Source organism: Electrophorus electricus, chromosome 15, assembly GCF_041902795.1.
Source record: "Electrophorus electricus isolate QZ-2024a chromosome 15, ASM4190279v1, whole genome shotgun sequence".
Taxonomy (NCBI): domain Eukaryota; kingdom Metazoa; phylum Chordata; class Actinopteri; order Gymnotiformes; family Gymnotidae; genus Electrophorus; species Electrophorus electricus.
In genome coordinates, this window is record NC_137511.1 from 13,210,001 (window position 1) to 13,237,500 (window position 27,500).

Sequence of the window (27,500 nt, forward strand, 5' to 3'; positions counted from 1 at the left end):
GGGAAGTGTGGCTCTGGCGATAAGGTAGCTGAACAAGATGGACCTGTGGAGGCTTTAACCAAACTGGCACCGGCAGCTGCATCAGATCTCGGCTTTGTCACTAGTCCCACACACAACTGCTCCATCCCCACTCCTCCACCAACAGCCTCTGTCAGCTTCCAGCTACAGCCTGCACACCAGCCTCTGCCATCCCCACAAAATGCACCCACATGTGGCCTTCCTCCACAGGCGCTGGATCACCAAGTGTGTGCTGCTCTGAGTCACAGCATGGCCAGCAAGCATACGATGCACTTCCACCCTTCCTCACCTTCAGTGCCCACGTCCAGCCCCGGGACTTCCTGCCAAGGGTGCCGGCAGTCTCGCGGCTGCTCGCTGGCATCAGAGTTTGGTCACATGTCTGTAGTCACATTCAGCTACATCGAAAAGGCACATATCAAGAAAGTGGAGGGCGGTGACCAGCCACCTAAGAGATTCAGTGATCTGGCATTGTCCGGATCCCCAAGCTTGTGCAGCAATAACAGTCCATTTCACCAGCAGGTAGGCTCGCCGGCTTTCAACCCAGCCACTGTGGAGTCAGTGGGACGAGCAGCCACCCAGCGGGCCCTGGAGGACTTTGGCTCACCCCAGCTAAGGTCTAAGTTTGTCCACAGGTCAGACCAGAGTCCTGTGGGGAGGCAAAACCAGCGATGTCAGTCCTGGGCAGTTTCACAAAGCCAAGACGCAGACAGATCAGAGGTAACATCCAGCCTGCCCAGGAGCCCAGCATCAGACCGCCTGTCCTCCCACAGAGGTCACGCCGATCTCACCTCACAGCAAAACTCCAGTCCTAGGCTTCAGCAAGGCCTGAACCTACACCAGCTAGACCAGCAAGGCACATCTATCTCCAGAAATAAGAGTGACGGTGAATTAAATGGCAGTCCTCTCTCAGGTGAAAAAGGCAGTTTGGTGCTCACCAACATGCCCACCGAAGGTCTGAACCAACTCAGCGGCAGCAATACGCCCTCAGCATTGAACAGTCCAGAAGTAGCACGCAAGCTCGCAGAGGAGGCCACCGAGGCGTTGGTCATTTTCGATGAGGTCAGAAAGTCCCCTTCTCACAATTCATTTGGAGCCGTAGGTGAGTCTCGACGCTGCCTCTCTCGCCATCAGAGCCCCACTATAAACATGAACATCCCAGTGGACAGGTTGCATCCTGAACTCCCGCAAGAAAATGGTGCTCCTCACTCACAAGCAACAGAGGTCACAGCCAATCAGAGCTCAGGCCCATCAGACAAGCTCACCAATCACTTCCACAGCATAATCCCCGTAGGAGGAACGTTCGACACTCCAGCTCTGCCCTCCCGAGTGATGTGTCCATGGCTGTCCAAAGGGGATGTGGGCTCCCCCTTGCGGGACCCTCGCTTACTTCGGGGCAACCTCTCAAGTACGGACAGCCCAACTCTGCACCGGCGGAGACCCCCGCAGTACATGGGCAAGGGCTGGTCCCCTGAAGAGGCCTGGGATCTGTACCCAGACACGTGCGGCGAGGCCAGGGGAGAGCCTGCCTCGGACAGTGTGGAGATCTCCAGGAGGCTCCTCATTGGACAGTGTATGGAGGAAGCACCAATCAGCTGGACCTCTATGCAAACATGGCGAGAGCACGGTGCTCCAGAAATGGAGATGTTTACCCCAGCACAGAGGGCGGGAGATGATCACAAGAGTGAGGGAGTCCGAATGGAGCAGCTGGGGGAGATGGAAGACGTTATCGTAACGGGAGAGGAGGGCCTCCAGGTGGCATCAAGCAGTCACCTCCAGCCAGGGGAGGAGAAGAGGGAGGCGCGGGCTGGGGAGAGTGGGGAATCCAGGGCTGGTTTAAGTGAGCAGCAGAGGCAGGCGGAGTGGAGGCGCAGGCAGGCTCTGCTCCTGGGCCCTGTGGTGCTGGAGGGGGAGAACGAGGAGAGGGCAGAGGGTGAACAGAACGGTGTGCCGGGGTCATCCCCGAGCTCCAGTGGGGTCACGGGAAGTCTGGGGGACAGAGAGTGCTTGTCACCAGAGTCCTGCAATGGCAACCAGACAGAACACCCCAGCTCAGGTATACAGGTAAGACAACTGCACAACCATGTATACCAAGTTGTGTGTGTGTGTGTGTGTGTGTGTGTGTGTGTGTGTGTGTGTGTGTGCGCGCATGTGCAATTCTGACTGTGCCAGCAAATGTTATGAAACTGTATACTAATGAGCTGTGTATTACCAGTAGTGTGCAGTCAGTCCCTTCTATACAAAGAGTGATGATAAAAAAGTGGATTGATAAAATAATACAAACATAATAAAAAAAGATAGAAATAGATAGATAGAATGCATGCATTGTATCTATAGATATCTGAGAGTGGTACTAATCCAAATTGCTCATTAGTATGGCTGCAGCGACACTGCTGCTGTGTACATGCCCCTTCTGGTGATGTTTATTAAGGGTTCTGTAATTTAAGTCTGTTAGCGAAATGACAGGAAATTTGAGCCGTGATTTTCACTACAGGGGTGAGCCTATTTACATTAGCATTTTTTGTATGTAGCTGATGTTTTTAACCAACGCAAGTTACAATTCTGACTGAACACAACTTGAGCAATTGAGGCCTTGCTGTGATGCTTGAACCCACAACCTTCTGGTTAATAGGCAAGTACCTTAACCACTGAGCTACCACTACCTATATCAGGCTTGCCCTTCTCAGAGTTCTGTGAAGGCACTATGGCATTATAATTAAATCTTGGCTAGCTAACGTCAAGTGGCGACAAGTGAGACAGACATTTTGCCTAATTGAAAAGCATTTTTCAGGGCTACCATTAATTAAAAATGTCACAATAATTCCGTAAGGTTGGGCGGTTCCATATATAAATTTTAAGCAGAGAGGGAAAACTTGTATAGCTTTATGGTTTCTGTAAGACAAAGCATAAGGTGTGTGTGTGTGTGTGTGTGTGTGTGTGAAGTAGGAAGACAGAAGAACCTGGTTATGGACAGATGTGTAGGTTAATCTATTCTGTGGGAGAGGAAGATGGGAATTAGGATTAGAAAACAGGACAGGTTGCATAAAAATGTCACTCTGTATGTGTTACAGTCTGACAGTGGCACTATGGTGCTGGGGCCGTCTCTGCGTTCTCAGAAGATTGCTCGGGCGAAATGGGAGTTCCTCTTTGGCATCTCGATGGAGACCTCCATTACGGCACAAGGGAAGAGTGAGCAATCTATCCATCTCCCTTAATCTCTCTTCATCTCTCCATCTGTCTCCATTAAGATCACTTCAGATCTTGTTTTTAATGTTTTAATCACGTGTATGACCTTTCAGCACCAGTGATCCCAAAAACTCAACAGATGATGGAACATTTGCAACCAAGTGTTTTGTTTTCACCCTATGAATAGCTGATCCAGGTGATCACATGAATATTCAGTTGTCACTCCCAACACAATTTCCCCAGGATAAAAATGTTTTGACTTTACAAGAGTGCAAACATTTCACCCATTTGAGAAAACTTCTAATCAATGCAGAAACTGTGTACATCAGTTTTTCTACGCACACGTGGTTGCATGTACAAAAAAGTTGACCGTGGTAGTATCTGCTTTACTTCATCTGTATTAAAACATTATTCCATTTTGACAGTTCAGTGATGGTTTTCAGTCAAGTTAGTCTTTTAATCTATTTCCTTCTTTCACCTAGATGTGCTAGACCCATCCACAGTGCCTCCTAATGGCCCCTCCACTCCAACACCACCCACTTCACTGCCACTGGAAGAGCTTGCACTCCGAGCAAGTCACGACGTACAGCATGTGGAGGTGCAGCTTGTGACTCCTCCCCCTGTCACTCTGGGCACCTCCCCCAAAACCGGTATAATCCGTCGGACTCTAAAGTACTCTGAAACAGATCTGGACGCCATTCCACTGCGGTGTTACAGGGAGACGGACATTGACGAGGTGCTCCTGGCTGACGGGGATGACTCGGACTCAGCGTTCGGGAGTAACCGCAGTGTGATGGGAACCTCTGGTACTGGAAGCAGCCCTCTGGGTGGACTATACGAGAGGACAGATGAAGAGGAGAAAGACGAGGAGGAAGAGGGAGCAGAGGAGGAACATGTGGCCAGCTGGGCGAGTGTTAGGATACAAGGTGACATGAGGAGACAGCTGGCCAGTCGGGAAGAAGAGGAGGAGTTATTCAGCATGCTACTGAAAAGGTGCCACTGAAGTTGCAAACATGCATGCATATGTGCACGCTCGCATGCATATACAAACACACACACCAATCTCTGGTGATTCCCCTTATTAAGTTGGAGATCCCTACGCCCTGTGCTTCCATTTTTGAATCTATCTATCATATCTATCTATCTAGGCCCAGTGACTGTTCCTATAAGTGTCATCCTGCCCTGAAAACCCCTGTTTTTGTGAGAGGGCCACACCGTCGCTCAGCTGACAACCTGGACACCTTCAGCCGCCATTTCGAAAGCATCATGGAGTCCCACCGAGCCAAGGGCACCTCCTACAACAGCCTGGATAGCCTCAACCTTCTGATCTCCAGCACCCAGACGGCCCTGACCTTTGACCTCCCGACGCTGACCTCGCAGGTGAAGGGTCAGCTGTACCAGAGCGCACGGCAGATTGTGGAGCTGAGCTTCGCCCCGCTGGCGCAAGGTGAGATGCCCAGCCTATCCGATTCGATACTGACCATCACGGGGGACTCGGACGCTACGCGTGCTCCGTCCAGCGAACAGCTCAGCAGTGGCTCTGACGACAGGACGGCCAGCCGCATCTGGCTCAGCAACCTTGTGTATGTGCTGCCCAGGTGAGCTTGGGGCCCTCTTCCAATAACACACTTGTCTATTAATGCTTATATAAATGCACACTCAGAGCAGGTCTGTGCCCACACTGGTTTGAGACGTATACGCGTACCCACCCACTACAGATTTATACCACCTTTGTAAACGTAGACACAAAGCCAAAGTATGGGGGGGAGACATACCCACACACTCATGAGTTTTAAAAGTTTTCGATATCAGAATCGGAGCAGGATTTTTGAAAGAAAAGTTGTCTGATATTGGCACATGTATACCGTTCTCAGAGCTATGTAACTGAACTTCACAAGATTGGGTTTCACTGTAGACAAAAAAAATCACAGACAAAAAATTTGTCACATACGATTTATTATGACTTATTTATTATTTATTATTTATTATTTATTATTAACATGAGTTAATAACATTGTTTGCATGAATGGCAGCACCTGTGGGTTTTCTAGCCAATTGCAGTGTTCTTCAGACTCAACCCTCTAACCTTCCGATGACCGGTCATTAACCACAGCGTCCCTGCCATCTTTTCTATCCTGTAGTGGTTAGACTGCAGGTTCACAGCCTCTAACGTATACTTTCCTGGGTAATGGTTGGCACCCACACTCCCCCAAATAGTAACTGTGTAATTTGCAATCTGCTGCTGACCCTGATTAAGTGGTGCTGACTCACGGAATAAAGGTTCTAAGACTTGGCGCTTGAAAGCATTTTCTTTTATGAAAAAGTGAGACGGCTCTTAAGGCAGGGGTGTGTGTGTGTGTGTGTGCGCGCACGCTGTGTCTGCTTGCATATGTTTAGGCAGGTGTCTATATTAAATTTCTTTTGATATCTCACCTTTGGAAAAAAACGTTTTGTGGAAGTTTGGCCCTTTGACTTTTAGTGTCAATCATGTAGAACTGCTTGCTGTCCTAGGCACCCTAGGTTGGATTATTTGGAGGAGCTTTCACACTCAAGGCGTAGCCTGGGAATTTCCTGTTTTTTGAGATGGGCGTCAGATGCAGGGTTGTCGGTGCTCTCTCTACACACTCTCAAGCTCCTGCTCATTGGCTAATGCCCAGCCTCCACCTGTCTTCCATTTATTTTAACACTGTTCATTTTCCAGAAAGCTTTAGCAAGATAGCTCATCAAGATGATATTTATTCATTGACAAAAAAACATGAATGTCTTTGCTTAATACATGTAATTTTGTTTCTTTCTTCGTTTTTTTAGGTCAGAATTCTAGACTTAATTTTACTTTAAATAGTTTTTAAATTATTGATAGTCAAATAGTCAATGCATAGCTTATCATCGTTATTCATGTTGGGGATAAATATAAATAAAAAACACAAGGTTAATAAAATGTTAAACATTATGAATAGTTCAGTTTTCACTTGGCTTGCATCTAGTCTTTAAATGGCACATAAAGGAACAAAATCAGCAAAAATATCTTTACTGCCCAATTCAAGGTCTGTCGTCTGAAGTGCGTCTTCTTAAAGCCCTTCTATCTCTCTTTACGGTTCAGTTTTTAATCTGCTGCTTGCATCTGTATTCTAGGTTCTACAGCTAATATAATTTAAAATTAAATATTGAACATCAATTGTATACCTTGTAGTGTATGCTGAGTTATTTATCACAAGCAAAACCAACATGGCAAACTTACACTAATCATTAGTAACAAGGAGGATAAATCATGGCTAAAATCTAACTCAAGGTTGATCAGACAGTTAAAAGTTACTTAGCAAGCTCACTGCCTTAACTCCTTGCCAAATGAGTCAAATTGTTTAATATTTTGGCGATGAGCAACTGGGCTGGAGACGCTGAGCTGTAGCCTAGAGGAAGGAGTTGGAGACTGTGGCGCCTGCCCCGTACAAGCAGGTCCAGCCAGCCAAAAACAAAGCAGCTGGCAAGGGAAGCAGGAAACAGCGCAGTGAGGCTCAGCAGCAGAGCCCAGCAGGAGCTTGGTGAGGGAGACGGCCCGCATCCACCTATCAGCCTACAACGCCGAGGGGGTCTGGAGCCGCAGTACTCCAAGAACTATTGGTGCTTACCCGGCGTCAGGGCTGGTTCGGCGGCTGTCACCACGATGCGGTTGTGTTTGGAGGGGAACGTAGCACAGGTGCTCGCAGATCTGCCGGTCGCAACTGCATGACGACCCAGCGACAGGTGCTGGCATCGCTGTCGACCAGACGTTCGCTCCCGGAGAGACGGCGGGCGGATAAGTACATTGGCAGCAGAGCCGAGCATGATGGCTTGGCAGGCATGCCTGGCGTTGGAGGAAGATGTGCAGTGGCGGTCGGCGCTGAGACACTTTCCTGAGCACGCTTCTGCCAGAGGAGCCGAGGCTGTGCGCGCAGCTCACGGCGCACGCCAGCCTCTAAGCCGCCGAAGCAGAGATGGCAGAACTCCTCCTCGGTGTAAAGGCGCGGGGGCGAGCAGAGGCAGAGGAGGAGAACCCTGAGCAGCACCAGTGGTCCTAGCGAAGAGAAAGGGCAAGAACCGGACCACCAGCGAAGTCTGTCACAAGGTCTGACCCGCACCTGCTCCCACAGTTTTGGCCACACCTCATGTCAGCTCACTGCCTCAGCATTGTTCAGCTTACTGGATCTGCGGAGTGGCACTTGGGACATTCACATTAGGCACAGGATTGTGGCAGCACCCAGCCCTTGTAGTGCACCGGCCACATCCGAGCCCTTGGTCATCCATCAGGACCAGTGCATCATCTGCCTGTATGGCCTACTGGTCCACATGCCCAGCTTCCATGACGCACTCACCCGCCTGGAGCAGATGTTCCAGACCAACAGGTCAGCAAACCTCCACCTGCCTCTGATGAAGTGCAGTCTACTTCAGCAGCGTCTGAGCTTTCTGGGTCACGTCGTGAGCACAGCCATAGTGGAAACTGATCCTGTGGACCAAATGCGATTTGCTGACTTGACTCAGGAGTTCTGCTTCACCATCTACCAGTGCACTGGGCGCCTGCAGGCTAACACTGACGCCTCGTCTCACCGCCCCTGTACTAGTGGACGAGAGAGCTGTGGCAGCCTCGAGGACCGTCACTGCTGCCGTCAGCAGTGGGGAATTCCAGGAGGAGAATCGGAGCTCCGTGGATGGCTCTGAGTTGGACAAAAGCTATACGTGATGCCAGAGGAACCTACGACTGAGGTGGCTCACGCTGGCTGGGACAGCCTTTGGGTGCACGATGGCCTGCTGCACCGTGTGTGGAGGGAACCGTGTCTGGGCAGTTGCTGGCGCTGCAGAGTCTGAGTCTGAATCTAACTGTGCTGTGTTGGTACGGGCCCAGTGCAGCAGTGGTTGTGCTGGCCGGGCTGGGCACAGATGTAGAGCTACACGTGCACTCTTGCAACCGGTGCTCGGCGAAGAGGGGGCCGTTGGAGCACTTGCGCTCTCTGCTCTGGAAATGGTCCTGGCTGAGGTCTAGAATTGGCTGGGCATCTAGAAGACTCCAACTACTTCACCCCCAACGCTCAGAGCGACGGCCTGGTGGAGCATTTCAACAGTACGCGCAACACTAAGCTCGCCATCGTCGACGCACAACACCAGTGCGACTGGAACCGACGCTGGTCCCTGGTCTTGCTGACCTACTGCTCCGCCGTGCAGGATTTGACCAGGTTTACTCCAGCCATTCTGACGTTTGGCCCTGAGATGAGAACTCGGCATACATCTATGAACTTCTCCACTCTCTCCAAGTTGCACCTCCGTTCGTGTAGCGCCAATTAGCACATCCCTATGTCATTTAAATCATCCCTCCTGCACCAGTCTGTGGGTCTGAGCATGGTTAGCTAAGCCATTTTTTCATAACTTGCATATTACCGGTGATATTTTGGTCCTAGCTAGTCACATGCAAGCATACTGTATCACCATCACCATAATTAAAACCATCTTCACCTGGGATAATAAAACCCAATTTCATCAGTGTCAGTGTTTTGTAATTACAGTTCGGTTTGTGATACTCAAAATTGTACAGGACCCCTAGGCTGCATTAAATGCCTAAATACCTGAGTGTGTGTAATAACTAAGTTGCACTTATTATTGCTCTCTGTAGAACATGGTCATTGTTCATATTTTTATTACTTTGCATTTGTATATTTGCATTATTTAATTATAGTGTTTTAGATGATACTGTAGCACAACTGGGGATGTTGTCCTTTGCTTAGGCATACAACATACAACAGTAGATCTAACGTGCTTTTCTTCTATTCTATACAACGCTATTCTATTCACTGGGACTAAATCCCTTCACAAAATCCGTCCGCTGGCATTTCATCACTTATGTGTTATATTTTAAACAACCACAAGGTGGCAACAAAGGGCCATTTGTCAGCAGTTGACTCAACCGATATGGTTGACTTTCACCTCACCTCCTGATACACCTGAATCATACCAAATTTGAATATCTGGTACAGGTGTACTGGGAGCTAGACTTGAGCAAAACTATAGTGACTTCCAAGGTTCCATATGCAACAAAACTATTTTTTACCCCCCCAAAAAAAAATAGAGAGAGAGAGAGAGAGAGAGAGAGACCAACTACAAGTTTGTATGACTTCCATAGTGTAAGAGGTATTGGAGCTGCAGTTGTATGAGTTGCATGACCAGATAATAAAGCCCACCATCATAGAAAAGCTGTCTGAAATGTCAGACGTGATGTGATCGTGCTCTCACTCTCCTCTCTCTCATTCCTCTTTCATTTCTTTTTCTCTTCCATTTGCCCTATCTCTCCATTATTTTAATTTTCTCTTGCTCTCGCGCTCTCTCTCTCTCTTTTTCCTAGTACAAAAATATCTCTGCTTGTCGATAAACACAGATAGATGCTTCAAGTTCCCGAAGCACAGATGGTGTGGAGTTCTCTCCGCTATCTTTCATTCAAGGTTTTCCTCTGCCCTTGGGAGGAGTGGAATGGCCTGTGCATTTCAGACACACAACTCCCTCACATTTCTCAGCACGGCAGGCCGTCCCCTGACCACCGTATTTGTAACTAGAGGCAGGACTGGTGGTGGTTTTGGCTGTGGGGTGAAAGAGTGGTTTGGTGGGTAAACATAGAGGTGATGTATGAGGAAATGGTTTGTGGTGTTGTAAAGGTTCATTCATTGGAAATGTCTCGCTCAGTTGGAGTTTTTGTGCAGACAGGACATATCTGCCCACTTCCTGTATGGTGTTTTACTGCACAAGTTTCTAGTCATTTAGAGAGAGAACACACTCTCATGACACAGAAGCAGTATGAGGCAATTCTGTGCAATATCAGTTTGTTTAATCTTTTCTATTGGAACACCTTGAAATTTTACCCTCAAACGTAAATAAAGATTATTATTATTATTATTATTATTATTATTATTATTATTAACATTTCCTGTATTAATCCTGTGTTGAATGTGCTACATTCCCTATATGATCTTAAATTACACCACCGAGTTCACTTACCTCCACAGAATGAGCCATCAGCACCACACACAAAGCTTACAGCTGAACAGAACAGGATGAGAGATGCCATCTTAGCCAAGTTAGCCACAGTCAGACGCTGGCAAAACTGGGATTACGCCCCCGACTGTGGAGAAGGTCACTAGAGGTCAAGGGAAAAGTTTACAAAGAGGGAGTGTGAGGGAGGGGAGGGGAGGAGAGGGGAGGGGAGGAGAGGGGAGGAGAGAACGTCGCGGCAGAGCTGAAATAACAGCGAGTCCTGAGAAAGCAAGAGAGATCTGGGAAGTGGAGCACAGAACAGGCCGCACTGCAAGGACGAGCATGCATCTCCACTGTACGACCAGCAAACCACAGTTTACATGACGATGTACTCTAGGTTCTGTGACCCATCTGTACATAAAGAGAGAGGGAGACAGAAGGCATTTAGAGTTCAGGAACAGGACAGGCCACAGCCTTTCTGGAGCGGCTCCCGGACCACACGGCCCGTCAGGATGAGCAGCAGCCGGGGCGACATGGTCATGGGGTCCCGAGGCTGTGGGGTCACTAGGGTCGCCTCTGTCAGCGGAGTCGGCAGGGCAGCTGGGAGGAGAAAGGCCCAGTCTGTGTTTTGTTGGCGCGGAGGCAGGTCGGAGGACAGGTACATCACAACACACCGCCACTCCGGACGCAGGTAAGACCTGTGGGTGTAGGTGGTTAGGAGAGGTGAAGCAGCACTCCATAGTCCTGCACTAGGGTGTGTTTTAATCAAGCTTCATCTTAAATCCACAATCTTTTAGTCAGAGGTGACGTGCAGAAATCCTGCAGTGGGGTCAAGGCTTGTGGGTTTTGTTCTTGGTAATCATACCTTTTCTCGTGTTTGGTAAGCAGCTTTACTTTACTACCAGGACCATATCTGCCACACTTATCTCAGAGTGCTTCACTCTTACTCGTGTGATGACATTCAAATATGAAACACAAAAACAGATCCTAGATCCGCAATTTGAGACACTCAGTAAATATGAACCTTTTTTCACCCTAGTGTGTATTCTTGATTGGTTTGTCATTAAAGGAATTAAAATCTGCCTGTTTCTTCCTTTTAGAGGTATTATGAACTGTTACTGTTCCTTGCTCTTCCTGCCTTTTTTGACTCAGGCCTGTTTTTGTGCTTCTGTTTGCTTTTCTCTGTGGGTTTAAGGTGTGAGTCACTGATAAAGCAACTAAATTTAACCAGTGACCCTGCTCTGTAGTGTGCTGAAACAGGACTCCCCAAAGGTGCTGCACTTTCCAGATAATTTCGACTATCAGAGAAGGGCTTTCAAAGTGATGCTTACTCGACCTTCTTAGAACGATCAAGTTTCTACATGAAGTAGTTTACAGGAAAAAAAAACCTACCCTGCTCTTTTAAGAGCAATACAGTCAGCTGGGGGTGTTAACTCATGTAAATATTGAACATTGTTTATATTTGCCATTCGTGTTACTGTTGCATGAATGACTTAGATAAAGATCTGTACAACTATGATGCGAGTGCTTTAACAATACCCTGCATATTTTCATATCTTTGTATATCTCAGCCGCTGTGACCCATCAAATAAACTTCCTAACAGCATCTGCCAGATCTGTCACTACCTTGAAACCTGTGAGAAGCTATCAGTTTTTTCTATCTAGTGAGCTGAGAACTGGCCTTAGGATAATTTGTATAAAAGTGCAACACGCACTGGAAAAGGCATTGAGTGGAATTCAATTTGATTGTGCTGAATTTTTTAGGAATGTGTGTCTGCATGTGCTTGTAGGGAAAAGGCTTCACATACGGGCGCTGACATAGACTTGGATCAGGACCTGAGTGAGCGCTTTAACCTCGGGAGCAGCGACACACTGACCAATGGGAATCGTGCCGATTTGGAAGCTGCTAAGCGATTGGCCAAACGGCTTTTCAACCTCGATGGGTTCAGGAAGTGTGACATTGCCCGCCACCTAAGCAAGAAGTACGTGAATGACCTCTGTCTACATCTTAGCTTCTAACCCAGTTTATCATTTAATTTCCAGTCTTATAAACACAAGTACATAAACTTGTCTTTCAAACCAGAAAGAACCTGATACAGATGTTCATTGAAATTGCACAATATGAAGCTTAGCAATCTGTGATATGGGGTGTCTTTGCAATAGATATTTTTCTGTAGTGAAAAAACCTTTTGTGATGTTTCAGTGCCTGTCCATTCCTGTGCTAAATGCATAGATTCTATAGATGTCCCTCCCCCACCCTCCTCCACCCCCTTATTATTTGCACTGATCTTGAATCAGTTTCATCGTGTGCTATTATATCCAAAGTTTTTTTTTTGTTTTTTTTTAAAACAATGCTGATGCCACACTAGCACTCATACCGAGCAGTGTCATGGGTATGACTGCAGCACTGTGGAGCTTCCAGACTACTCCTGTCATACGTGGGACTCCTGGTGTCCCTGGCAGCTTTTTTGGCTGTTTGGTCTGTTCTTTAGACAGCCAGTGGCAGTGTGTGTGTGTGTGTGTGTGTGTGTGTGTGTTTATGGTTTAAGAGCTTTCTCCTCTCTGACAGAGGCACCATGGGAACAGCAAACCCCTCTCCTGCAGCACACCCCAACCAACTCTTCTGGAAGAGCTTAAACTGACGTGTCGTTCGTTCACGGACTCTCTCTGTCTTTCATTCCCTGCCCTTGTTTCTCTCTGTCTGTCCCCTCCATCCTGATCTTTTCTCATTGTTTCTTTTAAACCGTTTGCTTCCTCTTTTGCGCAGTAATGAATTCAGCCGTATGGTAGCAGAGGAGTACCTGGGCTACTTTAATTTTGCAGAACAGACTTTGGACCAATCACTAAGGTTTGTACAGTTTGACCATTTTTAATAATGAAAAGAAACTTTTCAATGTATTTAGGCAAGAAGAGTGTGAACCAAAATGATCAGCATGTGGGCCAGACCCCAGGGTTGAAACTGTACTGTTGGCTAACTCACTTTAATACATAGACTGTGTGTAGTATGGATTACATATGTGAAAAAATGCCATATTATTATCCCAGTGTTTTGGGTTTTGAGGTGTCATACCCTTTAAGTTGTTAGCGTGCCATCTGCCAATCAACTTTGAGGATAATATACTATAAAATACATTTTGTCGGAGAATGAAGGTATTTATTATGTTTATGTGAGCCTAAAGCATGTTAAACCTGCTGTCAAGAATGGCTGAAACAGTACTGTGCTCTGATTTTCAGTCAGAAATGGGATAGGTAGGTGTTTATTTGTTTATATAAGAGTTTGTGTTTATGATCAGTGATGTTTTTAATGCAGAACCTTCCTGCTGGAGTTCGCCTTGATGGGAGAAACTCAGGAGAGAGAGAGAGTCCTGGCTCACTTCTCACGACGATATCTGCATTGCAATCCTCTGCTTACGCTGTCTGAAGGTAAATGTGTGTGGGTGCATGCGTATGTGGGTGCATGTGGGGGTGGGGGTGGGTTTTGTGTTGGTGTGATGGAAAGAGATGGAGGGAAAAGTATTAAACTTTGACATGACTTTGCATCATCATCACCACCTAAAAATATTTTCCGAAGTACCTTATCCAGCCACTGACTCACTTTTTTCATGCAGTTCATTTTTCCATCTCAAAATATTTATATGTGCCAGTCAGCCATTATGTATGTTTACAGAATTCAGCCGGCAGTGCTTGTACCAGCGGGAGTTTGGCTGTCATTAGGAGCTATAATGTGCTTGTATTGACGTGTAGAGCTTCCTCTCAAAGCCCACGTTGTTCTGTGCTCACAGACAGCATCCACACCCTGACCTGTGCTCTGATGCTGCTCAACACCGATCTGCATGGCCAGGTGCGACTGTGGGGGAGAGGGGGCGATAATCCAAGCCAGGGTATCATGTATTCCTCAACACACACCACAGTTTTTGTAGCAGATGCCCTAGGAATTACGTTACCATTTTCTATATTTAATGTTGCATAATATAACTCTGTGTTCTGTTCGATGAAAGTAGGTCGTGATTTAGAATTCATTTTCAACCTTGGTATGTGCTTTTTTTCTGTAGACTGACCCTCTTTATTTCAGCTCAATCATTCTTCCTCTCTCTTTCTCATAAACATAAACACAGACACACAGACACACACATACACACACACACTAGTTCCACAGTAGCATGCTCCTAAGATGAGCTAGTGAAAAGGTGATGAGCAGCAGACATGATTGCTATCTAGTTCAAAGTTTATTTATCTGTGACTCTTCTTGCAGAACGTAGGCAAGTGGATGTCCTGCACTCAGTTCATTGGAAATCTGGAAGGACTAAACAGCGGCCAAGATTTCCATAAAGAACTCCTCAAGGTAGATTACATGATCTCCCCCACAAACACAGCAGCACATGCATATAGCATTACCATACACCCACACATACTGACTGATACGCACCCAAATGCCTGCTTTGTACAATATCTATATTGTGTGGTGCTGATCTACCTCATTAGCTGAGTGAGTGAGTCATGTATGTATACTTGCACTGGTCAACACTATATTTATTTTTACGCTGTTATTGTCTGTGTTCTGGGAGAGATGGGTTTTCCTGTGGGACCTGCTAGGCCATGAGCTTGTTTTTCATTAGATTTCATTATTAGGTTATTGCCTTTGTGTCATGGATAGGAAGCCAGGAATATTTTGGTTCCTTTCATTAGGCCCACAGGCACATTCTAAAATCAATCAGCAGTGTCCCTGGCTCTATGCTAATGAGCGTTAACGAGGTTTGCTTCGTTAGAGCTGCTGACGGCTGGGCTTCTGGATTTGCTTTCTGGGTAGAGAGGATGTTTTAGACTGATGAGATCACTAAGTGCAGCCAGATTTACAGCCACTACAGTCCACACCTTCCTGAGGGGCTTTGTGAACGTAGCACTTCAGAGGTTTGCTATGTTTGCTTGCAGGTGGCATGATTATTGCTATAGTGACCATCATGACTTGTTAATGTCATTGGTTAAAAAAAAAAAAAAAGAAAGAAAGAAAATGCACAATTAGAAGAAATCATTTTTGAAGCGGCTCAGTAGTTTTGGTTGTTGTTTGAGAGCTCTTAGGTGGAAAACCTAAAAAAAAAAAGTTTCATTTGCAGTGAGGTTCTTGTACAGAACAAAAAATACCACAATACCATAATAGATAAAAAAAAAAAGTACACTCCTAGTTCAGCTGAGGCTGCTTGCTCCTTGAATCTAATAACAGAATGTATGTGTGAGATGCTAGGTTTGCCTACTCTGTAGTAGTCCTGAACATGACTGGAATAAATGCACAAGTGAATTTGACAGCAATGATGAGGGGCCAGTTGATGACTGGACCATGTCAGACTTCATATGCTTTAAATTGTGGAAATGGTGGATTGGTCCTGGAATTAACTGTATGAGATCAATTTACGTATTATGAGTATAAGATGGTAACTGCTACTCAATATACTCAACGTCCATGTTATAAGAAACGTTTGTTATGATGGAGGCTATATCAAACCTATTGTTAAGGGCAGTTTGTGTTGGCCATCCTCCTACTTGTTATTAGTGATTTGTTTCTGACCACAGCATCACCTTTGGCTGGATATTTATAGATGACAAATCACTCTGAGCCAGCAGTGATGCCAACATGAAAAACTACAGGGACACTGCTGTATCTGTTAGACTTATAACAGTGTAGCATCCTCTCCCCCCTTACTAATACCCACTCCAAACCCTGTAACCACCCCACTACCACCACACTACCACCCCACTCCAAACCCTGTAACCACCTCACTACCACCACACTACCACCCCACTCCAAACCCTGTAACCACCCCACTACCACCACACTACCACCCCACTCCAAACCCTGTAACCACCACACTACCACCCCACTCCAAACCCTGTAACCACCCCACTACCACCACACTACCACCCCACTCCAAACCCTGTAACCACCTCACTACCACCACACTACCACCCCACTCCAAACCCTGTAACCACCCCACTACCACCACACTACCACCCCACTCCAAACCCTGTAACCACCACACTACCACCCCACTCCAAACCCTGTAACCACCTCACTACCACCACACCACCATCCCACTCCAAACCCTGTAACCACCACACTACCACCTCACTACCACCACACTACCACCCCACTCCAAACCCTGTAACCACCTCATTACCACCACACTAAAACCCCACTCCAAACCCTGTAACCACCTCACTACCACCACACCACCATCCCACTCCAAACCCTGTAGCCACCACACTACCACCACACTACCACCCCACTCCAAACCCTGTAACCACCTCATTACCACCACACTAAAACCCCACTCCAAACCCTGTAACCACCTCACTACCCCGACACTACCACCTCACTACCACCACACTACCACCCCACTCCAAACCCTGTAACCACCACACTACCACCACACCACCATCCCACTCCAAACCCTGTAACCACCCCACTACCACCTCACTACCACCACACTACCACCCCACTCCAAACCCTGTAACCACCCCACTACCACCACACTACCACCCCACTCCAAACCCTGTAACCACCCCACTACCACCACACTACCACCCCACTCCAAACCCTGTAACCACCTCACTACCACCACACTACCACCCCACTCCAAACCCTGTAACCACCACACTACCACCCCACTCCAAACCCTGTAACCACCACACTACCACCACACTACCACCCCACTCCAAACCCTGTAACCACCACACTACCACCACACTACCACCCCACTCCAAACCCTGTAACCACCTCACTACCACCACACTACCACCACACTACCACCCCACTCCAAACCCTGTAACCACCACACTACCACCACACTACCACCCCACTCCAAACCCTGTAACCACCACACTACCACCACACTACCACCCCACTCCAAACCCTGTAACCACCACACTACCACCTCACTACCACCACACTACCACCCCACTCCAAACCCTGTAACCACCACACTACCACCCCACTCCAAACCCTGTAACCACCTCACTACCACCACACTACCACCCCACTCCAAACCCTGTAACCACCCCACTACCACCACACTACCACCCCACTCCAAACCCTGTAACCACCACACTACCACCCCACTCCAAACCCTGTAACCACCTCACTACCACCACACCACCATCCCACTCCAAACCCTGTAACCACCACACTACCACCTCACTACCACCACACTACCACCCCACTCCAAACCCTGTAACCACCTCATTACCACCACACTAAAACCCCACTCCAAACCCTGTAACCACCTCACTACCACCACACCACCATCCCACTCCAAACCCTGTAGCCACCACACTACCACCACACTACCACCCCACTCCAAACCCTGTAACCACCTCATTACCACCACACTAAAACCCCACTCCAAACCCTGTAACCACCTCACTACCCCGACACTACCACCTCACTACCACCACACTACCACCCCACTCCAAACCCTGTAACCACCACACTACCACCACACCACCATCCCACTCCAAACCCTGTAACCACCCCACTACCACCTCACTACCACCACACTACCACCCCACTCCAAACCCTGTAACCACCCCACTACCACCACACTACCACCCCACTCCAAACCCTGTAACCACCCCACTACCACCACACTACCACCCCACTCCAAACCCTGTAACCACCTCACTACCACCACACTACCACCCCACTCCAAACCCTGTAACCACCACACTACCACCCCACTCCAAACCCTGTAACCACCACACTACCACCACACTACCACCCCACTCCAAACCCTGTAACCACCACACTACCACCACACTACCACCCCACTCCAAACCCTGTAACCACCTCACTACCACCACACTACCACCACACTACCACCCCACTCCAAACCCTGTAACCACCACACTACCACCACACTACCACCCCACTCCAAACCCTGTAACCACCACACTACCACCACACTACCACCCCACTCCAAACCCTGTAACCACCACACTACCACCTCACTACCACCACACTACCACCCCACTCCAAACCCTGTAACCACCACACTACCACCACACTACCACCCCACTCCAAACCCTGTAACCACCTCACTACCACCACACTACCACCCCACTCCAAACCCTGTAACCACCACACTACCACCATCCCACTCCAAACCCTGTAACCACCTCACTACCACCTCACTACCACCACACTACCACCCCACTCCAAACCCTGTAACCACCTCATTACCACCACACTAAAACCCCACTCCAAACCCTGTAACCACCTCACTACCACCACACTACCACCCCACTCCAAACCCTGTAACCACCACACTACCACCACACCACCATCCCACTCCAAACCCTGTAACTACCACCTCACTACCACCACACTACCACCCCACTCCAAACCCTGTAACCACCTCATTACCACCACACTAAAACCCCACTCCAAACCCTGTAACCACCTCACTACCACCACACTACCACCCCACTCCAAACCCTGTAACCACCTCACTACCACCACACTACCACCCCACTCCAAACCCTGTAACCACCACACTACCACCACACCACCATCCCACTCCAAACCCTGTAACCACCTCACTACCACCTCACTCCAAACCCTGTAACCACCTCACTACCACCACACCACCATCCCACTCCAAACCCTGTAACCACCACACTACCACCTCACTACCACCACACTACCACCCCACTCCAAACCCTGTAACCACCACACTACCACCACACTACCACCCCACTCCAAACCCTGTAACCACCACACTACCACCACACTACCACCCCACTCCAAACCCTGTAACCACCTCACTACCACCACACTACCACCACACTACCACCCCACTCCAAACCCTGTAACCACCACACTACCACCACACTACCACCCCACTCCAAACCCTGTAACCACCACACTACCACCACACTACCACCCCACTCCAAACCCTGTAACCACCACACTACCACCACACTACCACCCCACTCCAAACCCTGTAACCACCACACTACCACCTCACTACCACCACACTACCACCCCACTCCAAACCCTGTAACCACCACACTACCACCACACTACCACCCCACTCCAAACCCTGTAACCACCTCACTACCACCACACTACCACCCCACTCCAAACCCTGTAACCACCACACTACCACCATCCCACTCCAAACCCTGTAACCACCTCACTACCACCTCACTACCACCACACTACCACCCCACTCCAAACCCTGTAACCACCTCATTACCACCACACTAAAACCCCACTCCAAACCCTGTAACCACCTCACTACCACCACACTACCACCCCACTCCAAACCCTGTAACCACCACACTACCACCACACCACCATCCCACTCCAAACCCTGTAACTACCACCTCACTACCACCACACTACCACCCCACTCCAAACCCTGTAACCACCTCATTACCACCACACTAAAACCCCACTCCAAACCCTGTAACCACCTCACTACCACCACACTACCACCCCACTCCAAACCCTGTAACCACCTCACTACCACCACACTACCACCCCACTCCAAACCCTGTAACCACCACACTACCACCACACCACCATCCCACTCCAAACCCTGTAACCACCTCACTACCACCACACTACCATCCCACTCCAAACCCTGTAACCACCACACTACCACCACACCACCATCCCACTCCAAACCCTGTAACCACCACACTACCACCTCACTACCACCACACTACCACCCCACTCCAAACCCTGTAACCACCTCACTACCACCACACTACCACCCCACTCCAAACCCTGTAACCACCACACTACCACCACACCACCATCCCACTCCAAACCCTGTAACCACCTCACTACCACCTCACTCCAAACCCTGTAACCACCTCACTACCACCACACCACCATCCCACTCCAAACCCTGTAACCACCACACTACCACCTCACTACCACCACACTACCACCCCACTCCAAACCCTGTAACCACCACACTACCACCACACTACCACCCCACTCCAAACCCTGTAACCACCACACTACCACCACACTACCACCCCACTCCAAACCCTGTAACCACCTCACTACCACCACACTACCACCACACTACCACCCCACTCCAAACCCTGTAACCACCACACTACCACCACACTACCACCCCACTCCAAACCCTGTAACCACCACACTACCACCACACTACCACCCCACTCCAAACCCTGTAACCACCACACTACCACCTCACTACCACCCCACTCCAAACCCTGTAACCACCACACTACCACCACACTACCACCCCACTCCAAACCCTGTAACCACCTCACTACCACCACACTACCACCCCACTCCAAACCCTGTAACCACCACACTACCACCATCCCACTCCAAACCCTGTAACCACCTCACTACCACCTCACTACCACCACACTACCACCCCACTCCAAACCCTGTAACCACCTCATTACCACCACACTAAAACCCCACTCCAAACCCTGTAACCACCTCACTACCACCACACTACCACCCCACTCCAAACCCTGTAACCACCACACTACCACCACACCACCATCCCACTCCAAACCCTGTAACTACCACCTCACTACCACCACACTACCACCCCACTCCAAACCCTGTAACCACCTCACTACCACCACACTACCACCCCACTCCAAACCCTGTAACCACCTCACTACCACCACACTACCATCCCACTCCAAACCCTGTAACCACCACACTACCACCACACCACCATCCCACTCCAAACCCTGTAACCACCACACTACCACCTCACTACCACCACACTACCACCCCACTCCAAACCCTGTAACCACCTCATTACCACCACACTACCACCCCACTCCAAACCCTGTAACCACCCCACTACCACCACACTACCACCCCACATAAATAATAAAGACATATGACAGCCAAATTGAAGGTTTCTTTTGTATGATCACAATACAGATACAGCAGGATTCTTAAAACTTTCACAGTCTCTTGAGCATCTTTTCTATCTCCCTGTCTGTCTCTCTCACTCGGTGTTCTCTGTCTCCAGCTATCACTCTCTCCCTCGCAACAACAGTTTTTACTTCCTTCCTACCACTCCTATCTCTTTGTCTCTCTCTTTCTCTCCCACACATATATACATGTACACAGACACACACACACACAAAAAACACTTTTGCTGGAACATCAGCTCACAGTACATGAACCCATACCATCGCTGCATGTGGTGACGTAAGAATCAAAACGGTGCAGAGAAATGAGTGTATGCAGACTCTGCAGAGAGTGGGTGCTGTTGCCACGACAGCAGTAATTGCATAGATGGTAATTATATCCTGAAGGACGCTGTCCTGTTGGGAAGTGGGGCTACATCAGACAGCAGTTGTGGAGCTAAATGAATGAATTAGTCTCCCAATCTGTGATAACAGTGGTGATTACATGACCTGCTCCATGTCTTTATGCTGTTACTTTTTCATCTGCAACTCTCTTTGGTTTCCCTAATGTTCTTTCTCATTCTCGCACTCTTCTTTCCACATCTGTTACTGGAAATTACATTTCTAGACAAGTGCGATTGTAGTATTGCACAGAAAAAAAATTGCCAAACGTGTTTCCTTTCTAAGTGGCTTTGGGGTTTTTTTCCACATCTTTTTGAAGTCTTTATCCTTCTTAGTATCTCTCTCTTGTGAATCTCTCTTTCTCTCTGACTGACTTGCTCCCTATCTCTCTTCTTCTGACTCTCTCTCTCTCTTTCTCTCTTCTTCTGACTCTCTTCTTCTGACTCTCTCTGTTTCTCTCTTCTTCTGACTCTTTCTCCCTATCTCTCTTCTTCTGACTCTCTCTCTCTCTCTTCTTCTGACTCTCTCTCTCTCTCTCTCTCTTCTTCTGACTCTCTCTTTCTCTCTTCTTCTGACTCTCTTCTTCTGACTCTCTCTCTCTCTCTTCTTCTGACTCTCTCTCTCTCTCTCTCTTCTTCTGACTCTCTCTCTTCTTCTGACTCTCTTTCTCTCTCTCTCTCTTCTTCTGACTCTCTCTCTCTCTCTCTCTTCTTCTGACTCTCTCTCTCTCTCTGTTCTTCTCTCTGAAGCTGTGGCAGGATCTATGCAGTAATAAACATGTCGATTGCCATTTCAGCACTGATGTAAGGATCTTTGGTACTACAATCACTTCTGCTTGCTTTCTTGCTCAACGTAAGGTCAAATGTGTTTGCATTAAACTGCATCATCCAAACACAGAAAGTAAGTGTTGCACTTATGGTCTTTTTAATTTTGTTTCATCTGCTAGAAAAGTGGAATAATGATTCTTTGTGTGAGGGCAAATACTAAAAATATGTATTGGGTGAATTATGAATTAAAATAGATTTATAATGAATGATTGGCCAAACTTGGCTTGAATTTCTGCATAAATCTTGGACCACATGAGTTCCTCAGGACTGGCGCTGCACTGGGCTTATTTGTTTGGTGCATGTGTGGCTCTGTGTCTGTGCTTTAGTTTATTTGCTGATACACTGCCTGTGTTACAGCAATCGGAGGAATCAATGTATGCTTCTAATTTGTCACAGCGGTCAGTGAGTATATTTAGAGGGTGTAATATTAGTGATTCAAAAAAGCAAGAGGTGAAATGATGTTCTGAACTCTGGTTACATAATGACACCAGTTTCCTTTTGAGTTAAACTAAAATAAGATAACTAAAATAAGTCGCAGTTAATATTATAAAATGTATGGTAATGTGTTAATTGTTCACCGTCATCATCGGTGTTCATCATTCACATGCGCTCTCTCTCTGTCTCTCTCACACAAATACCTACAGACAAAAACACACACACACCTCTGAGAGACGATGGGAGCGGAATGGTAATCAGTATTCAGAGTGTAGTGCTCTGTGTGTGTGTGTGTGTGTCTGTGTAGATGAGTTGGATGGCTACGATTGGCTGTTCAGTAGCTGAGCACAAGGGAAGGGAGATATGCAATGAGAGAGAGAGAGAGAGAGAGAGAGAGAGAGAGAGAGAGAAGGGGAGGGAGCAGAGCTCACAGCCTCAATCAGGTCTCCCTGAGACTTCCCATCAGCCACGGTGAAAGAAAAGGATCACACCGGAGCCTCGGCAACAAGACGTTGCTCTTTCTCAGGTTCTTGCTTGAAGCCCTCCCACAATCCTAAAACAGAGGATTAAGAAGCATTGTTCTGGTGCCGGATGCTTTTCCTTTAAAGTGGAAAAATGGGGAAAGAAATGAAAGGATCTGCGCTTTTAAAGTGGAGATGGCGGGATTAAGAGAAGAATGACGTGGGAGTGGAGATGGCAGGATTAAGAGAAGAGTGACGCGAGTCCTGGGAAGCTGGAGTTTTCTCCTCAGGTTCTCGTTTCTGGAGGTGGAGTGACGTGAGGGCGAGAGAGCAGGAGAGGAGCTACAGAGCAACAGGAGACATTCAGTGTCTTCCTTCAGAGTGGCTACGTGAATTTGCACATGGAGCTGGTCCTTTTTCTCTTTTTTTTAATGTAACCTTGTTTAGTGTTATCATTTTTAACTGTGATTTTTGGACTATTCTGCGTTTGTTTTGGCTTAGTTAATTTTTTGACGTGATTTGCGAAACCCTAGCTACATATTATAAGCAAGACATTTGGCAATTGCATACTATTTTCTTCAGTGCACTCGCGTGTATGTGTGGGTGCGGGTGTGTGCTCACTTCTGTCCTGTCATCTTTCAGTTTCCGCCCATTTCATCCATCTGTTGGATTCTGGCTGTCTTTTCACACTTCTGCAAGTATCCTTTGCCATCTGTGAGTGAGTGAGTGTGTGTGTGTGTTTTTTTCCTCCTGTTGTATCACCACTCACCTGTTTTGAATGCAAGTGCGGGCCTGTTGAGCTAAGGCTGAGCTGGAGTTTGGCGTGCACTCCACAGGTGAACTCTTCATGCTTCATCCACTGCCTTAGTCTGGAAATCGGTCCCTTTGGCTTTCCCACAGATGTTGGCTCACGTCTCCTTCCCTGCGTCTTTCATTTTCATCTACGTTCTTTTACATTTTTTTCGGATTATATTTTGGATATCTTTTGTGACTGCGATTCATTTTTAGCTGGTAAATTTGGTTAGTATGGCTCCACTGCATTGCTGGCCTTTTGCTGACAAATATGACCAGCGCTCACTCCACCGCCGAGCTTGTGACAAATGCTCAAGGTAGCAAACAGATTGGAAATATGAATCTTGAAGCCCACGTGAAGCTGGATTAAGGCATGTGACATCACTGCAGCCAGTCATTCATGTGATTTTGAGTTTCAGTGGTTTGCGTTCTCTGAAGGTGTCTGGATGGAGTTTTTTCCCTTCCCACAGCCTCGGCTTGGATTAAAGATTTATTGATTTTTTTTTTTTTTTTGATTTTTTTTTTTTTTTTTCTCTGTCTCTCTGTTTCTGGGCCTCCACCACCTGAGCACCTGCCTCTCTGATCAAGCCATAGTCCCACTACAGCAGCGCTGCTGGAGCGCTTCTGACGAGTGTGATTGGGCTTGCTGGTGGCGCTAATAGCCCTCCCTCTCCCACCTCTCTGTCTGAAGTCTGCAGGGCCGGGCGATAGAAGCCCCTGGACAGACCTGTCGAGCTCCCTGCAGCCGGAGTGTTTTGTTCTTCATCATGATCGGAGTGAACAGCCTGCACTCGGCCGGGCGCTTGCGCTCCCGCTCCCTCTGTTCCGTGCGCTACGGACGCGATTTCCGTATGATGGACCCATTCCGCTACCCGCGCACGCCGCGCTCGCGCTCCCTCAAGCCCCTTGTCTTTCCGGACCTGTTGGGCAAAGCCCAGGATGGCCAGAAACACCCGCAGTTCCGCAAGAGGAAGAGGGTATGCCTCTTCCTCCCCGTCGGCTGTCTTCACTGACTCGCATCCCTTACCGGTTTCTCTATTTCACTCATCTGCTCATCTTACCTCTTGTTTACCTCTTTTCTTGTATCCGTCCTGTCTCTCTGCAGCCTGTTTTCGCGCATCACCTCCTCAGTGTCTGACATACTTACCTTTCCCTTCGCTTCATCTGCCTCACCCTGCACCCATGTGGGTGAGCACATGTAGCTGACGACGTTTAGTCTGTTTAGCATTAGAGGTGAGCTTTTCCTACCAAAAGGCAACAGGGAGGATTGACAATACCAGTGTTCCTAATTGATTATGAGGAGTACTGTTTTGGACTGTGCTTGCATTTGTGGTGAGTGGGAGGTGATGGAGGAGTGTTAATATCAGAATGACACTCACTAGTAGCTCATTTATAGACTTTCTTCTGCTGCCATAATTTTCTCTATTTGTTACAGACCTTCGCATGTTCATGAGTGTGATTTGTTTGGTCCAAAGGGAGATGGCTGCAGGTTTTGTTTGGATGGCCACCGACATCCAGCATTATGACTATTATCCATTAATATTCCAAGCACACCACTTCCACATGACCATCGCTGTATCGTGTTTTGTTGCAATTTCCGCAAAGTTGCGGTTATACACAAGAAATCCATAAGAAGGGGAAAAATGGATTAAAATATCAGCTGTGAAGTTCAAGAACCAAAACAGAACGCACAAAAAACCATACCATGTTTTCATCTAAATATATACTTATTGTAATTGTACCACGATAGCTGTTAATTGTAAGCAATAAACACACAATGTAATTTCCATAAATATGTAAAACCGCACCATCTGACATTGTCACTTTAAATGCAGCGAGAGTCTCGCTGATTATGACCACTGGCATCCTCTCATTAGTTTGAGTGACAGCTGGATTCTCATTGGCAGCAGCCAACACCCAGTCCTGGGGGTGATGATAGGAGACTGATGTGTTTGTGATGTACAGCAGACGTTGGTGTAACACTTCCTCTAGGTTGTGGGGCCCTCCAGCTCCTATACTGTAGAATGATCTGATACTTTCTGAAACCTTAATCTGGTGCATATATGGATGTGCTGACACTGCTTCTAAAGAGGCAGTACCTTTCAGTTACGGTTCTGAATGCCAGACCTCAACTATAAGTATCGGTACCACTTTCTGTTTCACCTTAGCCAGTAGATGTTTGCATACAAGCCTTCATCATCATTTTTGCACATCTAAAAAACATCTTCAAAAAGGCCGGTGTTAACCCGCTGATGAAATAATCAATTTTGTGTAAACAGCTGAAATAGCTGTAACCTCAGAATACTGATATTAACATTATGGTTAATGCAGATAATACTAATCACTAGAATCAGCTCAGTGCAGATCCATTACTTTAAATGCATCCCATTTCAGTAAGCAGACCAAACAAGAAGAGAAATCACATTAATTAATCACAAATGATTTAGAATTGTGGACTAAATCTTTTGTTGCCAGGTGTTAACCATGATTAAGAGCCTGTTACCGTGTTGAGTCAGGACAGTGATTACTGGTGAGGCTGGACTCACTGTTTCTTTGTGGCTCACAGCTCTGGTGTTTTTAATGCATGTGATTGAGTGGAGGAGATTTAAATCTTTTTTTTCTGGGTTTTTTTTCTGTGCCATTATAGTCAAATACTGAGAGAGGATATGAAAGATATCGGTGCTAATAGAGATATCTCACTCACACTTATTCGGGCATGGATATACATACACGTGCAGACGCACTCACACACACACACACACACATTCTCACAGCATATTTGTGGCTAATTTGTAATTACCTGTTGTGTGTTTCTGCAGGCTCTCTACAACTCCATCAAGAATGAGAAGCTTCAGTGGACAATGTGAGTCTTCCATCATCACCTACTGCACATGCTCATTATTACACATGTCCATGGGTCCTGTTAGCTTTGCTTTGGCTTCAGATTGTGTCAACTTTTCCTGTACTGTGTCTTTTAACACAGAGGCAGTTTTTTTTTTTACAAGCTTGCAGTGGATGGTGTACTGACTGCATTAAGGCATAGTGTGTCATTCTATAAGGTTGGTCATTGAGAAAAAGGTTCGATTTGTGATTTCATAATGAAAACAAAGATATCCATTGCATTGTAGTGTGTGTGTGTGGAGGGAGGTTGTATTGTTAGTATAGCTGTATGTATTGATGACATCTGCTATGATAAGGCTCCAGGGTGGTTTGGTAGAAACATTACTGTGTCAGAGTTCTATTCTTGCTTTTCCATCGCAGTCACCAATTAAAGGCCCTGGCTTTCCTAGCGCTGTTGCCATGGTTACGCCTCCATGGCTACCGCTCTGTAACAGCAGCAGCAGTAGCTCTCCTGCTTCGGCTGATCTGAATTCACCGTTGCGCGCACACACACACACACACACACACACACACACACACATAGAAACACACCAAAACGCACATCAGTGCACTCTTTAAAGGGGTCTGCATGCATCCA

At 47.5% G+C, this 27,500-nt stretch overlaps 1 protein-coding gene across 7 annotated transcripts in view; it reads left to right on the top strand.

Moving 5' to 3' along the window:
• The window catches only part of LOC113581982 (PH and SEC7 domain-containing protein 1), a 59,665-nt gene that overhangs the window by 17,784 nt on the left and 14,381 nt on the right, over positions 1 to 27,500 (top strand). For 4 of the 7 annotated variants that reach the window (XM_081697275.1, XM_035533364.2, XM_081697277.1 and 1 more), the window contains exons 2-11: positions 1 to 2,079; positions 3,087 to 3,204; positions 3,684 to 4,194; positions 4,350 to 4,799; positions 11,979 to 12,170; positions 12,956 to 13,036; positions 13,499 to 13,611; positions 13,971 to 14,029; positions 14,441 to 14,530; positions 26,842 to 26,885. The exon at positions 1 to 2,079 is cut by the window's left edge and continues 215 nt beyond it. In XM_081697275.1, coding sequence (XP_081553401.1) covers positions 1 to 2,079; positions 3,087 to 3,204; positions 3,684 to 4,194; positions 4,350 to 4,799; positions 11,979 to 12,170; positions 12,956 to 13,036; positions 13,499 to 13,611; positions 13,971 to 14,029; positions 14,441 to 14,530; positions 26,842 to 26,885 — 3,737 coding nt within the window. Of the gene's footprint in view, positions 2,080 to 3,086; positions 3,205 to 3,314; positions 3,398 to 3,683; positions 4,195 to 4,349; positions 4,800 to 10,462; positions 10,880 to 11,978; positions 12,171 to 12,955; positions 13,037 to 13,498; positions 13,612 to 13,970; positions 14,030 to 14,440; positions 14,531 to 26,841; positions 26,886 to 27,500 lie in introns of those variants that run through there. The other 3 variants (XM_081697278.1, XM_081697279.1, XM_081697280.1) reach the window with 3 other exon arrangements.